This window comes from Homalodisca vitripennis, chromosome 5 (genome assembly GCF_021130785.1).
Source record: "Homalodisca vitripennis isolate AUS2020 chromosome 5, UT_GWSS_2.1, whole genome shotgun sequence".
Classification (NCBI taxonomy): domain Eukaryota; kingdom Metazoa; phylum Arthropoda; class Insecta; order Hemiptera; family Cicadellidae; genus Homalodisca; species Homalodisca vitripennis.
In genome coordinates, this window is record NC_060211.1 from 170,202,478 (window position 1) to 170,219,613 (window position 17,136).

Consider the following 17,136-nt stretch of genomic DNA (forward strand, 5'->3'; position numbering starts at 1 on the left):
TAAGTTTGCTTTTATTTGTTTTACATTGCCTCTAAAGAATTGAGTTGGACATTTAAATGAATATTACACATTTATTCATAAGTCATAAGATTTCAATTTTTAATCACAGCATACATAAGAAAATAAATTACACCTTGAAAATAAATCTAGGGGTAAATTACTCATAATTACAACAAATACTACTAGAATATAAATATTGTACACCGTTTCTCATGACTTAACGTTACAGTTCTGTTTATACAACATAATAGAAATTATTTATAATTTGACATTATTAATAAATATGTGCCCACAAATCGTTGATTCCTAGAGCTTTAATTATTAGTTTTTTAAATTTGCCTTACAGTTGCATTAAATATTTTAGCTCCAGGCTCAATTTCTCATTTATTCTTCAATTTTTTATTAGGTTTTTCATTCGGATTCTTAATAAGTTTGCTTTTATTTGTTTTACAATGCCTCTAAAGAATTGAGTTGGACAGTTAAATGAATATTACACATTTATTCATAAGTCATAAGATTTCAATTTTTAATCACAGCATACATAAGAAATAAATTACACCTTGAAAATAAATCTAGGGGTAAATTACTCATAATTACAACAAATACTACTAGAATATAATATTGTACACTGTTTCTCATGACTTAACGTTATAGTTCTGTTTATACAACATAATAGAAATTATTTATAACAGTAATTACATACAAAGCAAAATACAAACTATAATAATTCTTGCAATCTGTCTACTCATGCAATGTGTTATTTACAACAGCTATACAACAGGTATGTATTGGTTTTAATCCACTGAGTAAAGCAGTTAATAAAATAAATATTGGTGAAGTGTACAAGATGTTTATCACACATAAACCTACACTGTCTTCTCTAATTATTCTCAGTTTATAACTATGTATATATCTCAATAATAAAAACAATTTTATATAATTTTAAAAGATCTCAGTGAAAAAGGTTAGGAATTCCATTCCAAATCTTGAATGCTGAGTTAGTGGGGAACAAGCTTGTGTTTGAGAACGGGCGTAGGGGAAGGGCTGGAGGACGGGGAGTCCACTTCGGTGCTGCTGCCGAGACCCTTTTCTCTCTCCAAACGCTGCTTACTGAACCTTCCCATCCCTGGACGGTAGATCTCTATGCTCGGTCGATCCTGTAATAACAACAGTCCATCATTCAGCAACCGGCTCTTCTCGTAATTGACAACGGTTTTTAGACCAAATTAAAAATTGCAATCACTGCATTCCTGATATTAAACTAGGACTTTAATAAGAATTTAAACGACTCCATTCTTGATTTTAAAACAAAAACAAAAACAAACAACAAAAAACAGGACTAATGAAAGATTGAAAGACCTAATTTATTTTTCTAAAATGAATTAATATTTTTACTATTACTGATTTTGTATCACAATAAGAACCTCTAGATAATAGAACGATTACAATATTCTATTCATCTGTAAGCTCCTTGCACAGGCAAGTGGCCCAATTTATATTGTTTAAAAGTCTATCAAATAATAAATTTTTGTCAGAAAATCTTTGTCGTTTAATAATAAATTACGATTAATTTTGGCACTTTGGAAAAAGTATTCTAAATTTTACAATAGGTGCCTTTTTTTACATTCGTGTAAAATTTCAAGATTGTTATCGATGTTTGTGTATGTATGGCTGGTGTCAATTAATTGGTCAGCATATTTTTATTAATTTGATGATGTCTTCAATGCTTTTATATGTTCATCAAACCTGATTTTGAAGGATCAACCAGTTTGTCCAATATAGTGGTTTTGCCAATCATTGCAATTTAATTTGTATACTCCACACTTGTTAAATTTTGAACTTTGATTTTGGTTTGTTGAATTACTCTAGTTTTTGAGAGATAAAAAATAGACTTTTAAACATAAAATTGTAAGACATAAAACTGTATGGAAATCAAAAGTTTTATATGATTTTAATAAGAAGTAATTGGGATTACCTTATTTCTTATCCTCCTTTCAGTTCTAGGATCACGACTGCTGCGTTCTGTGCCTTTTTCATTTCTTGGTTTACTCTCTTCAGATGATAAATCACGGTCAAATTTCAGGTCTTTGAAATTACTAACTTGTGTTTTATCTTCTGACCCCAACGAATTTCGCCTTGGGGACTGTTTTTCAGTGCCTTGTCTATCTCCTGTTGAATTCCTTCTCTTTGGAATATTTCTATCTTTTTCATCGAATTCCATGTCTGTGTTTTCTTTTGGAATAATTTCTTCACTTTTGGATATTTCATTTTCGTGATCAGTTGGAGAGCCTTCTTTTGGTTCTGCCTCTCTAGATGTTTCTTCTTTCGCTAAAAATCCTTTAGACTCATCTGAACTATCTTGATTTTGTTTACTGGATCCAACAGAATTCCGCCTCTTTCTTTCAGGACATTTCTCCCTGCTATAACCTTTATTAGAGCTGTAGTTGGAAGAAGACTTACTTTTATCATAATCCAATGATTTTCTTCTTGTTGGTTTGGTTTTGTCTTTTAATTCAAAAACTTTTCGTTTTGCTCCCAAATCTTTTGTTTCAGTTTCTCTACTTGCTTCTTTATTAGAACTAACAGACTGTGCTTCCATTTTTAAATCATTTTCTACTGACTCTATTTCTTCCTTTGCATCTGAAGCCGATTTTCCAGTACTTTCATTGACAGTATCACTGCTACCAGATGTTTTGGTTGTACTTTCTGCGGAATTTTTACTTTTATCGATTTCTGTGGTCGATCCATAAGATTTCTTTTGGCTGTATGCTTTATTTTTATCTTTATATCTATCACGTTGAGCTGAATCGTGGTTTCTTCTCGATTCAGAGTATCTCTTTCTACCCCCATCTTCCGATCTTTCATCATCCCTTCTATTGTTCTGGTAACTTCTCTCACTGGTAGTCCTCCTTGGTCTTCTTGTTTCATCAATGTCTCTATCACGTTTACTGTCATATTTTTCATACTTGTATGAATTTTTCCTAACTTCCTCCCGTTTGAACGCCCTTTCTGGTTTTCTGTATTCTTTTCCTTTTGATTCAGAAGCAACAGTCTTTTCCTCTGATGGTTTCTCTTCTCCACCAGCAGTAGTCTTATCCTCAGTAGTAGTCAAAGATTTTGCCTCTGGGACCGAACTACTACTCTGGCTCTGCGACAACTTCCTGCGCTGCTCCTCTCTGCGCTCCGCCTGGCGTTGTCGCTCCTCTTGGTAGCTCTTCCCAGTCCTCACTTTGCTCTCTTTTGACCTAAAAATGTACGAAATTCTCAGAAACAACACAGAAGGGCAATAAATAGCAATAAAATATAAAAGCAGAGAGTAATATCATATATTATAATTATTAATGTCACTATCAAATGGCATTATCTAGTAATTTAAAATAAGTAACAAAATGAGTAAAACTCTAATTCACGGTATGAAAATAACCTTTGAAGTATCATAATTATAAACAAACTGCCCTGTAGTCATGTTGACAGTCCGTAAGTGATCACATCCCAAACATTGCCCTTTTGTGTACACTGGAGACCCTTTACTCTCCGTCGGTTCAAATTTGTACTTACACGTGGCAGTAACATTACGAGAATATAACATAAAAGTCTACACTCGTACTCAACAAAATTCTTGAAATGATGTAAAGCAGCTCTAAAACAGTATCTAACTAGCGGAGCATTCCACTAAGTTTCCCTGTAAGTGCTGACTATATTCACGCTTCAAGCGTATGTTGAAAGTAAATAGTAGCCTAAGTACATACAAATTAACAAAGTGCAACATATTATATATCTTTTTCTCAGTGAAAGCTACAGGATAAGGAAATATAATTACAATTACTTTTTGTTACAAGTTAAAAAGATAATAAATGCTTTTTTAGTAACAAATTTTTATTTACTTTTTCACACTTAGCACAGCATAGGACTTTACAAAACTCACTCTAATAAAAACCCAAAATATACATACAATTTATTAAAAATAAAAAAATATATAATTTGCATATTTATTTTTTTTATAAAAAAAAATACAGGAAGAAAAAATTTGTAGTTTGAGCACGCTGAAAACCTCTAAAAATCTAACAGCAGTTTCAAGTAATTACTTCAACAGATGAGTTTTATAACAATCAAAAAGAGTCTTTGTTGAAATTTTACTTATTTTTGACTTGTATTTTATTAAAAAAGCTAGAAATGTTTAATAACTCTTTAGTTATAAAAAAAAACAACAAAATAATTTGTGTAAAAAGTGACTCGCGTACAAAAAGATTCCAGCTGACAATATGCAAAGCTAAAATCATCTAGTCTAGAGACAGTATTTAGAAAACATTAAAGATGGCAATTGGGAAAATTAATAGTGCTGTTTTTTAGTTTATTACTGTATAAAACAAATTGAGAAATATTATAAATTATGGACATTATGTCATTTGTGGTAAACGTCGACCTAACCTTGTGTGATAATAGCACTGTTCAGGGTTATAATTATTATTAAAGAAGTATTTTTGTAGGGATACAATTTGTATTGTTTTCATAAAAATCTGATGCTGTATAAAAAATAACAACTTAAGCGAAGATGATGAGAGCACAGGTTTTTTTAGTGGTTTATTGAATAGAATGCAAGTTTTTTATTTACAAAAAAAGTTGAAAAGTATGAAATTTCACAAATGTAAACTTATCAAGGTATTTACAAACATCAGATTTGACAAACACCGCTATTCGTTTAGTCTAAAGTCAAAGTCAAAATTTTCTTTATTCATATACATATACGTTTACAGAATTTTCAGGAGAAGTATTTACATTCAATCATATGTATGGTATATTATCTCTTACCTGGACTCAGCTGAAGATTTTTCTTTCCCAGACAGTTTCTCTTCATCTGGCTTCTTTTTTACGTAGCTCTTCACTTCTTTATCCTTGGGTTTTTCTTTATTAGTATTCTGACTGTTCAAAACCTGTGCAGAAATACTACGGTCACTTATCTTTAACTAACATTAGTTTTAAAAGCATTCAACTCGTAAATACTCACAGAAATAACAGTAAAAAATCTCTGTATTAATAAAAATATTAATATTTTCAAACAACTCTCAAATTTAATTTCTGGCAGGATGTTGTCAGTTTTCAGAAGGCTGGTAATGACGGAGTTTGCAGTATTGAGTCACACATGATGGCACAATATTAAAGGTATCAATATCAGAGAATTACAGAATTTTTTTATTCTGTTATTTATTATTTTATTATATTTTATTACAGAACAATCTGCTCATGTACATTTTTACTGCATAACAATGACAAACATAGTTTTACTTTCAAATCATCTACCAGCAATTAACAAAAAGAATAAAATAAAAAATAACGAAATGTTCTAATGGTGTAAATAAAAAAATTCATCTTGAATAATGAATGGAGATCAAGCATTTGTATCCTCCTATAAGGTTCTATTACACTTTGGTAGCATTGCAGATTTATCTCTCCGTTGACTAGTTGTCCTGAGATATGAATCAGTTTTCATTGTCCAGTGCACTGTTCCATCATACTTTATTGAGGGGGGACACTGACCTTTTTAACAAATGGTCTGTACAATCCTTTGTTTTCAAGCATTGATGGTACTTGCTTCTCCAGCCACACTAGAATTCTTTGTTTAAAGTTTGTTATCGACTATGGAAGGTTTGAAAGGATAACAGGATTTCAGAAATTTGCCATCGTTATGGTTACAAAAGGTTTAGCGCAAAGTTTCGAGGATTGGAATCTATCCTCTTCGTCATGTGGGGTAGATATACTAGAGCATACAAATATTGAGAACAGAAAGAAGAAAAGAAAGGAAAGAAAAGGGTTCAAACATATCTAAAAGCTGCTTGGAGCCTAGTCCAGGCGTTGTCACTACAGAGAATGCAAGTCCTGAGCAACAAGTCACGAGTACGAGAAACACAATCACACATCAAACCAGCACAGATGAAAGCGGGACACTAACATGGTGTGATGTGTGATTGTGTTTCTCGTACTCGTGACTTGTTGCTCAGGACTTGCATTCTCTGTAGTGACAACGCCTGGACTAGGCTCCAAGCAGCTTTTAGGTATGTTTGAAACCCTTTTCTTTCCCTTCTTTTCTTCTTTCTGTTCTCAATTTTTGTATGTTCTTATATCTACCCCACATGATGAAGAGGATAGATTCCAATCCTCGAAACGTTGTGTCAAACCTGTTGTACCCATAACGATGGCAAGTGTCCAAAATCCTGTTATCCTGTCACACTAGAAGATTAATAAACCATCTTTGGAAAGATCAATCTACTGAAAAAAGAACAGTACCAACTATTAACATCTTCCTGTAATTAAGATGAGTGCTTTGTAAATCTAATACAAAAATATCTATACTAATTTACAAAAGCACTTATCTTATAGTATGTTCAAAAGCACTTTACTCTTCTCGGTTCCAGGCTACAATTTTACTACACAGTAATAAACACTAGACTATTGCCTGAAAGACACAAGGATTGAAAAGGTTTACTACTGATCTGCGATTTGTGGAAGTAAATGACTATTTAATTTTACTCAATTTGCCTTACTATATAATATTTTCAATATTATAGTTTATATTTGATAAATAGCTTCAGTTTCTTAATATTACATCCCATATATAATAGTCTTGATAATAATAAGAATGAATACTGACTGACACAAGTTAAACTTTATAAGCAAGACTGCAGGAACACGTGGAATAACAGTTCACATCAAATTGGTCTATCTTCCTATCAAAAAAACATCATACAGGACTACAATAAAGTTAAAAAAACTACATGGATAAAAATATACAAATAATATACAAAAATACTCACGTTTATTTTAAAACAGACATAATTTCACCGAGCACTTGATGAGTTCTGAACATACTTGAATTCTATAATTGAATATTTCATTTAATTAAGACCTTTTGGAGTTTAACTGCCACATCTGGTATTACAGTCTTCTTTTGTTCCATGGAATGTATTTTGGTAGTATAAATGAATATTGTAAATTGAAATCTGGTCAAATATTTTTGCAGGTATATTTAATATTACTTTTTATCTTACCAACATTTTTGCAGGCCAATTCCAGAAAATAATATAATTAATAATAAAACCAAGTAAACTTAGTTTTAAAGAGCTTGAATCAAACAAGACGAATATATATATATATATTATAGTTAGTAGTGATTGTTTCATCAAAAATGCATACGCTCAGACTTAAAATCCACAACAGATTTCTCAACTATAAAAAAAATAATTCTGCATCCGCCCATACTCATAATTTAAAAATTTCAAAATACTCATCCCCATGATAATTTAAAAATTTTAAAATACTCATCCCCAAAAATTTCAGCTGAATATCGTTACAATGAACTCCTGTGTCACATGTTAAAATAACTGGAACTGATAAAATGCATATTTTTTGTTGTTATAGCAACATTGACAATCTTATAAAAATGTTGTACTATCTTATCCAGTTTTTTCCTCTAACTCATTCTAATTTATTATTTTTCTTTCTGTCTCTATCCACAATATATGAATTTTGTCAATAAACAGAGCCAAAATACAATACAAGTTTATTGTGTTCTATTTTTTTCACAACATGCTTCAGTGACTATTTAGGGAGATTATTTATTTTTATAATAATTAAATACAAAACGATAACTGTCAATTTAAACTTAAACATGAAACTAACCAAATCATCATTCAGGAAATCATCAGAATATTTTAAAGCTAGAATTTTTCGTAATGAATTATTCAAGTTAACTGTTGAAACTTTCTTGAGAGTCCACTATATTTAACTCAATGCCGCATCATGTCCTTAGACAAATCCTGGCTAACTTCGTTACCATCATCTCGACAATAAAAATTACCAGTAAGTAATTACAAAAATTAACAATGCTAAGTGTTGGACTTGGAAAAGATATGTATGTAATTATTTATAATACATTTATACTGTGTATACATAACAATCCAAATATTATTATTATGTGTACACAGTATTTTGTATGTATGAAATCTTACATTCTAATAATAGAGTGAGTTATAATTCCAAAATATTTCAATTTAATTTTTCCCAATGTCTTTTATGTCTTTTTTTTAGTTATAGACGTGGGTAAATGAAAATATATTACTTAATAAATATATTTTTAATTCAATTATTCGTTAGAATCTAAATGGCTATACCTGGAGTCTCTATGAGGGAAAATATGCGTTTTATTTACATTAAAGTATGATTATTCAATTTAATTTGAAAAAAATTAAAGCGTTACCATTGGTTTTTTTTGTTCTGATAAACTTTTTTGCCCATACATTTTCCATAATAAACATACAAAAAACCTTCAAAATAACAGGATTAAATACAAATTTCAGTTTTTAGTTATAAAAACAACTATTCAATCTAATAAATAAACGCTTTTAAGAAATCAGTACTACAAAAATAAAAATAATATCTCTAAAAATTTTATGTAAATGTGCTATAACTCTTTTTTCAATAGTTTTCATTAAATATTGGATAGAATTTATAGGTAGAATATTGGTAAGCAATCCTGACACACCAATTGATTGATTGATTGATTCTTCATCAATCCCACTTAATATTATGTAAAAATATATTTTAATTGTGTATATATTGATTTCCCAATATCTAATGAAAACTATAGTTGGTTACTCTAAAAATAAAAGCTTTAAATAAAAACTAAATTTTGCAAAATCGTCAAAATTATAATTCCATTAAATATTATTACACAACGTCATACATTTCTTTTGATAACAAAATGTTGCATACCTTGAGCATGATTTATCATGTCAATAACTGGAAATAATATCATGTATTAGCTGGATAACAGTGAGCTTCCAGTTGCATCGTCTAGGAATTGTTTTATTGGAATGTTTCAGATATTGTATACAACCAAAAGGTTCAAAATGCAATTTTATTGCTGTCCTCCACAACCAAACATTTTTTTGGGGTGACGTAGGGTCTTCTCAAAATGTGAGGTTTGACCTCGACCACCCAAGGTTCAATTTTCCTTTTGAGGGTTTCCTGGGATCCTCCTAGTTTAAGAACACTTTCAGTCTTTTCTATGTCACCGTCCGACTTGGACAATAATACAGGTTTTTTAGAAAATGGAGGGAGAGGTTTTTTAGGGAATACAGGCACGGATGGTGGTTTAGTAGAAGGAGCTGATTGGACAGACCTAGGAGATGGACCGTCGCGCTTGCCGTCACCACAGTGTTTTATGTGTGTACTTGTAGCTTCGCCCAGGCCACAACCAAAGGCTCTGGGAGGCAGATAAAACCCTGGACTGTTGTATCCCGGTCTTGTGCACTGTTCCCCAGATCCGCCAAAAACCCGCCTCATGAATATTTTTGGCTTGTTTATTTCATTTTCTTTTGGACTCTTCACCTTCGCATTTCCGAGTACGTCATCAACGACTTTTTTTAAGTTCTTTCTGAAAACTTCGGCAGGAAAATTAGTTTTAGAAGTTGTATTGACCTTTTCTACATTTGTTTCACTTACTTTTTTAGGTCTTTGACAGACCGAAGGGACGATTCGGACTGGTTTCATGACGATATCACTTATGGTTTGGGAACGTACCATTGACGACCGGGGCACGAACACTTTATTGCGAGAACTTAGCATCGGAATCACATTGCAACAAGGAGCAATATTGTTAGACTCGTTAAAATGAGACGACGTCGGAAAATTACACTTTTTACCATTTTTTGGCAAGAGATATTTTAGATTATCTAAACTTTTGTTTCTCACTCCACTTGAACTTCGTATGATTTCTGATTCTACAGTTTTGTGTTCCACACACGTCTGAGGTGAAACATGCATGGCACTGTCTATTCCAGACTTCTGGCTACTACTCTCTTTTATGGATTTATTAAAAAAGTTAACCATTTCACGAACCTTTGTTGTAACTTCCAGCTCTTCCCTTACTGTTTTATGGGATGGAGGTGGTTGCTTTTCCTTTTTTTGAGAATGATGTACCTTATCTCCTACTCTATCTTCTACTTTATCATCTTTCTTGTTTGATGTAAGAGGTAAGGGAAGTATTGGTTGGGCAGGTGATTTTGGCTTAGGACTGACAGGAGAGGTAGAAGAGGTCTGTGGAAAAAAAGGTCAGATTTACAAAATTTGTAATACAATACAATTTTTACATCAAAATGTCAGAGCAATAACTAAGGCAGTTATGCCATACTTACACCATGCATTGTCAAAGTCTCACCCACCACTTTGAGAGCTGGCTATAGTGAAATGACCTTGAATTTTAGTCCATAAGAGCCATGTTATACTCCAAACACTTTTACAACCTAAATTTTGGTTGTAGAATTATGGGAAATGTCTCATTTTAAATATACTATTAACCCTTGCCGAGCGGCATATTAAGATAGAAAAACACTTTACCAAGCATATTTTTTTTATTAAATTTTCTTTTTTGTTTTAACATTATAATTACATAACTGCATGAAAAAAGTATATTAAATGCTTTTTAATTAAATATTTACAAAAATTAATAATTAAAACTTGATATTTTTCAATCAATAATATAAATAAGGTACAATGCCTATATTTTGTTAGTGAGTAAAATGCTTATATATTACCCATATTTATATGTTTAGTAATATTATTTGTCAGTATAACTCTAATATATTATCTTGAAAATTGCTGTGGTGAACGTGTAGTGTAGCGTCCTTGGACTGGCGGGGGTCACGACACCAAGACGAGCGAGGCATGGGAACGGCGCGGCACGACACATGTCCGATATTACTGTCACTAATTTCCTACATTAGAGTCTCTACCTTATTTATATATAACTTTACTAAAAACACAACACATAAAACACAGCTGAAATAAACATAATGTAAATGTAAGGTTACTTCTGAATCACTAATCACGAGTTATTAATTTTGTTTACTTTACAATGATCGCATTGGAAAAGGCAGGAAAACAAATAACACACAGGTTTATTGATACGTGCTGCTACCTACTAAACAGAAAGGCGTACCAAGTGTACAGGGCTACTTCGACAAGTGCTGCTACGTAGTAGGTGACGTTGAAAGTAACGTGTGGCGACAGCGCGGCAGCCAGATGGAACGCAGCTGGCGGCTGGCGCATATATACGGATGCCGCTCGGCAAGGGTTAAAACACTTCCACACATTGTTTAGTGTTTCTTGTAAAGTGTATACTTTTTGAATGTTGAAATGGTGTAGTACAAAAATATTTAAGATTTTTCTTCGAATAACCATTATACATATTGATAAAAACGTTTAGTTGCGTGTTAACCTTATCTTTAAAATAAGACATCTCCCATTAATTTTTTATGGTTTATCTCCCATAATTTTACGATTAAAAATAAAGATCTGAAGATTTTAAAAGTTTAAAATTGTTCTTAGAGGGCTAAAACCAAGATGGTTGCCAGTACAATCAGCTTATAATAGGTACTGTGCCAGCTGAGAATCTTCAACTCTCCTTTTAATATGTTAGGGTTTTTAATAACAAAATAACATTCAGAGGTTTGTTCATTAATGAAAAGATCACTCATTGACAACCAATACTATCTCAAAAGTATCTTAGCAGGTATTGGTTGAGTGTACATCTTTCTGCTAACAAGACATAACGAATTCGTCAAGAAATTGGTCTCAGGTCTGGATGTAGCTTGCCCAAAGAAGACAAGTTGAACCAGAAACAATAAAAACCAAATATCCTTTGATGAGTGTAAAATATGAAAACTTAAACAACAATATCATCTAGATTTGTTAAGATATGAACTAACATGAACTAATAAGGATAAAATTAAATGTGTCTGTAAGAAATATCATATGATCTAAGGTTAAAATTTATGAGAAAGATAGCCTCAAGCAACTTCATAAATAAGGCTGAAAACAGTTCTAAAGCTATATGGTCTATAATACATAAATAAAGAAGTAAACAAAGTAAATCTGACTCCAAAGTAAAAATTGCTGAATAGCCACACAAAGAGCCAGGCCTCAGTCTAACACAATACTATATAACAGGCATTTTAACAAGTCCCAACCACTCTGGAGAAAGTTTTAACTGTAATAATTATTTAAACCTAAATTGTCCACTGAACTAGATGAAATCTCACAAAAAATTCTAAAATATTGTTTCGATGAACTAACTTTGCCACTGACCAGTGTAATAAACAAATCATTCCAAGAAGGTTCATTTTCTAATGCATTAAAACTAGCCAAAGTCTATCCGAAATACAACAAAATCCCCAAAAGTGATTCCACTAACTACAGACCAATTACTTTTGTTTCTGCTTTTTCTAAAGTAATAGAAATAATAATTGTGCTTTCTAGGTTTTTACACTATTTTGTACATAACAACTCACTAATATAATAGAGGAGCAATATGGATTTGTAAGAGACAAATCTACAGCAATAACAATAGTTAGCTTTATAGAAAAAAAATGGCTTCATTATTTCAAAATTTGAAGCACTAGGACTGGTTTAAAGCAAAAGATTGGTTTCACTCCTAATTGAAGACACAGTCAAGTGGTGGAAGTTAAATAATCAGAAAACTGCATGCTGAATGCTGCAAAATCTACTCCAAAAGACATTACCAGAGGTGTTCCATAGGGCTCCGTTTTAGGACCAATTTTCTTCCATTTTATTGACAATTGAACTTCCTCTTCTGGACAACATGTGTTCATGTTTAATGTATGCTCAGATACCACCGTTATTGCAAATGACAAGACCATCGACGGATTGCAGGTTAGGATCAACCTAAGCCTACAAAAACCTAATCCAGTATTGGTAGAAGAAAATTACCTAGTCGCAAATATGGCAGAAACAAAACAAATCCCTCTTGTGAAAGAGAAATAATCTGGCAGAACTTGCAAACAAATATCTCGGAAAACAAGTTCCTGGGACTAGTTATTTACATATACCTGAATTGGACACCCCACATTGACCAATTATGCAAAAGGATTTATTGAAAAAAATAAAAACCACTGCTGACAATACCATAGCTAAAACAGCATACATCAGACTTTGTAAGACCTATATCAGATATCATCTAATTGCGGAGGGAGGGTCATCTAAGACAAATATTGAGTTTTGATTTTAGAAAAAGGGGTAACAAGGATCCTTGCCAATCAACATCAACTGGAAACATGTCAAAATGCCTTCATGGAATTAAAAATCATGACAGTTAAACTTTTATAAAAGAAATGTAAACTTATATTCTGAGAACAAAAATCGACAAAGAAATAACAATAGGCCTATACATGGATATCAAACAAGACGTGCATCCCACTTTGGAACTCCACGACATCAAATGACCATCTCCCAGACCATCTACAGATACTGACTGGCAAGAATTTGAACCCCAACCTAACAAACTGGCTTATAGATTACCAGTCTACACTTTTGATTAGTTATACCATTTATGAGATTAAATTTTGTGTAAACCATAGAAATATAATATATGAGAATATTGTTTTTCTCAAAGAAAATGTAAAGAGAATATTCTGTTCTAGTAGTGTAGGCACGTTCCCTTATAACTTGCATTATATCTAATAAAAAAGAGATTCACACAATTTTAGCCATTATATGATAATAAATAACTAAGTTAATTTTTGTTCTTCATCAAACTTTATACGCCTTAAAAACCTATAAAATTATATACAATACAATATAGGTTAACATTTGAAATTTTTTAGAATCATACAAACAATTTCAGTTGTTGAATGCCTTGTAATTCTAAAAACAAGTAAAAAATATTAAATTATATTAGGGCCAATTTTGTGGAAAACCTTTTTAAATGAACTAATCCGTTCTACTACTAACCATTTGAGATGTGTAAACTGTTCTCACTATGTATGAAACTATAATATAACATTTCTTTAAAGTTCAGAAAGTTTGAACTAGTCATTTTGAAAAACATCCTGCACTTCAACTTAACTTAAAACTAAATAACCAAATTCGGAGTAACTTTTACTCCGTCCCGGGTTGCAAAAAGGAAACTTTTACTTGTAATCTACTACTTGCCTTTACTACAGAAGAGTCCTCTTCTTTCTTTATCCGCCTTTGCTCCTCTTTGGCTTTTTTTCTATCTAAATCCCTCTTTCTTTTCTCCTCCCGCTTCTCCTCTCTGGCTTTCTGTTTCTCTGCTCTTCTGTGTTTAATATAATCCAACAGAGGGGTGTTGATTGCTTCCTTTTTTTCAGGAACCACTGTAAAAATTTTACTCAAATTAGAGGAGATAGAGGACCTATGTTTATAACAAGAAGTTTGTGACACCCTTTTGTGAATACCCTGTATAACGCCATTAATATATCAGAGATAGTAAATATGCTACTGACTTTAAGAATTTTCACTCAGCAAACTATCAGTTACTTTCTTATTAAAATCTTCGTGAAATGTAGGAGAGTAAAGGTGCGAGCTTGCACTCAAGATAAAAGTTACAATACAGCCACTCCAGTAAGTCAATAAAGGTGAAAATAGTATACACACAAAACACATATCACTCCAGCAATCTTCCAATCTATACTGAGCGTAAAATTTCACTAAATTGTGGCAATTGAAGTTAGCTGAGATGTGCCATCTTCACAATTGTTCTAGATGGTGTAGGAACTTTAAATTAATGTACTCTAACGTATTGATAAAAAAAATAATCTGGGTGGAACTTTAGAAAAACATGAGATTATCAGATATTTAAATAATTGTTTTTTTTACAAGAATATGAACGTCTTATTTGTATAAATATGATACATTATTAACCATGGAACTGACCAACTTGTAATTTATGACGCATTAAACATCATCTAGCGGTGTGTCATACACATGACGCCACCATCAGTACTAGCGGTGTGTCATACACATGAAGTCACCATCAGTACTAGCGGTGTGTCATACACATGAAGCCACCATCAGTACTAGCAGTGTGTCATACACATGACACCACCATCAGTACTAGCAGTGTGTCATGCACATGAAGCCACCATCAGTACTAGCGGTGTGTCATGCACATGTCGCCACCATCAGTACTAGCAGTGTGTCATACACATGACACCACCATCAGTACTAGCGGTGTGTCATACACATGAAGCCACCATCAGTACTAGCAGTGTGTCATACACATGACACCACCATCAGTACTAGCGGTGTGTCATACACATGAAGCCACCATCAGTACTAGCGGTGTGTCATACACATGATGCCACCATCAGTACTAGCAGTGTGTCATACACATGACACCACCATCAGTACTAGCGGTGTGTCATACACATGACACCACCATCAGTACTAGCGGTGTGTCATACACATGAAGCCACCATCAGTACTAGCAGTGTGTCATACACATGAAGCCACCATCAGTACTAGCAGTGTGTCATACACATGAAGCCACCATCAGTACTAGCAGTGTGTCATGCACATGACGCCACCATCAGTACTAGCAGTGTGTCATACACATGATGCCACCATCAGTACTAGCAGTGTGTCATACACATGACACCACCATCAGTACTCGCGGTGTGTCATACACATGAAGCCACCATCAGTACTAGCGGTGTGTCATGCACATGATGCCACTATGAGTACTAGAGGTGTGCCATACACATGATACCACCATCAGTACTAGCAGTGTGTCATACACATGAAGCCACCATCAGTACTAGTGGTGTGTCATACACATGAAGCCACTATGAGTACTAGAGGTGTGTCATACACATGATACCACCATCAGTACTAGCGATGTTTATGCATATGATGCCATATGATCAGTACAAGCAGTGTGTCATGTATATGACGTCACCATTAGTACTAGCGGAGTGAAACCGCTTAAGAGGGTTGGTTTGATGGTTGGTTAAGATGGGCTTTTGTTTTTAAGCTACGGTTGCATACTTGTGGTGGCCAGGATGGATGCGTTTTGTGTGAAGGTATTGATAGGTTGAGTGAGTATAAATACTTGGGTGTAGTTTTTGATAATCGTTTGAAGTGGTGTAATCACGTAGCTTACATGCGGAATAAACTTCGTAAATTTATCTTTATATTTTGTAATCTGCGTAATATACTTACAATAGATCTTTTAAAAACTGTATATTATGCTTATGTGCAATCAATTCTTCAGTATGGTAATTTAGCATGGGGTGGCTGTTTTCAAAATAACCTTGCTCCCTTAGAAGTCGTTCAAAAAACTATTATAAAAGTAGCTCTGAAGCGAAATCGTACTTATCCAACCAATTTATTATTTGAAGAATTTAAAGTTTTTAACGTCTCGCATTTATATATATCCAAACATTAGTTTTGTACATTTTTCAACATCGAGATTCAATTTTCATTCACAGTAACCACAGCCATTTTACGCGTTCTTCACTTCATAACAGAATTATTGTTCCTAGACTTGTTAAAGCCTTTAATTCAACATCATCTCACTATATTACTCATATAATTTTCTCAAAATTACCATACTTTTTAAAAAACTCAAGACCTTGCACCATTAGTACGTACAAAAAATTAATCAATAAATGGTTAGTAGATGCTGGGCGAGATGGATTTCGCCAGTATTTTTCCTCAATCTACACCTAGATATGCTTTTTTTATGTATTAAATTTCTGTTATATTTTTGTATTACAATAAATCAATGTTAGTCTGAGTGTTTGGTGAGTTTGTACAATCGTTTTGACTGCAGGCCAAAGAGGACGTGTGGTGCGTGCATGTGTGCGTGTGCGTGGGTGTGCAGGTTTATCCAAGTCTCTCTCTACTCATATCGGCTAATTTTTAATTAAGTCTTTCTGATTGCTCTTTTTTATGTAAGTTACAAGTTTTTATAAATTACATTTTTAAGTCTTCAAATTGTATTTTCTAAATAAGTATATTCCTTTCAAATTTTAGATTATTTATTAACTAAATTTACTCATGTATTCCATGCTCTGGCCTTGTATGGTTTATTTTAGAGGTTAAATCTTCATTTTTCATTTGTTAATGAAAATGTTTTTATTAATGACAATTCATTTCCTTATTTTAATTTAAGTTTTTTGTGTGTTATTGGTAGTGCAGACTGAGGAACTCGTTTCCCCACACACAGGCTGATGCCCATGTGGGGATAATTTCCTATAAGATATTTGTTATGTATTCTATTTTACTCTGTACATAAATTTTGGAAATAAATCAATCAAT

At 32.7% G+C, this 17,136-nt stretch overlaps 1 protein-coding gene across 2 annotated transcripts in view; it reads right to left on the reverse strand.

Annotated features, from left to right (window-relative positions):
- Positions 1 to 497: 497 nt before the first annotated feature.
- LOC124363143 (regulator of nonsense transcripts 3B) overlaps positions 498 to 17,136 on the reverse strand; it is a 28,137-nt gene continuing 11,498 nt past the window's right edge. The window contains exons 5-9 of one of the 2 annotated variants that reach the window (XM_046818284.1): positions 14,005 to 14,189; positions 9,895 to 10,092; positions 4,810 to 4,931; positions 1,976 to 3,245; positions 498 to 1,157 (exon numbers count right to left, since the gene is read on the reverse strand). In XM_046818284.1, the coding sequence (XP_046674240.1) occupies positions 999 to 1,157; positions 1,976 to 3,245; positions 4,810 to 4,931; positions 9,895 to 10,092; positions 14,005 to 14,189 (1,934 nt within the window). In that variant the 3' untranslated portion in view covers positions 498 to 998. The remainder of the gene's footprint in view (positions 1,158 to 1,975; positions 3,246 to 4,809; positions 4,932 to 9,894; positions 10,093 to 14,004; positions 14,190 to 17,136) is intronic. The other variant, XM_046818285.1, reaches the window with a different exon arrangement.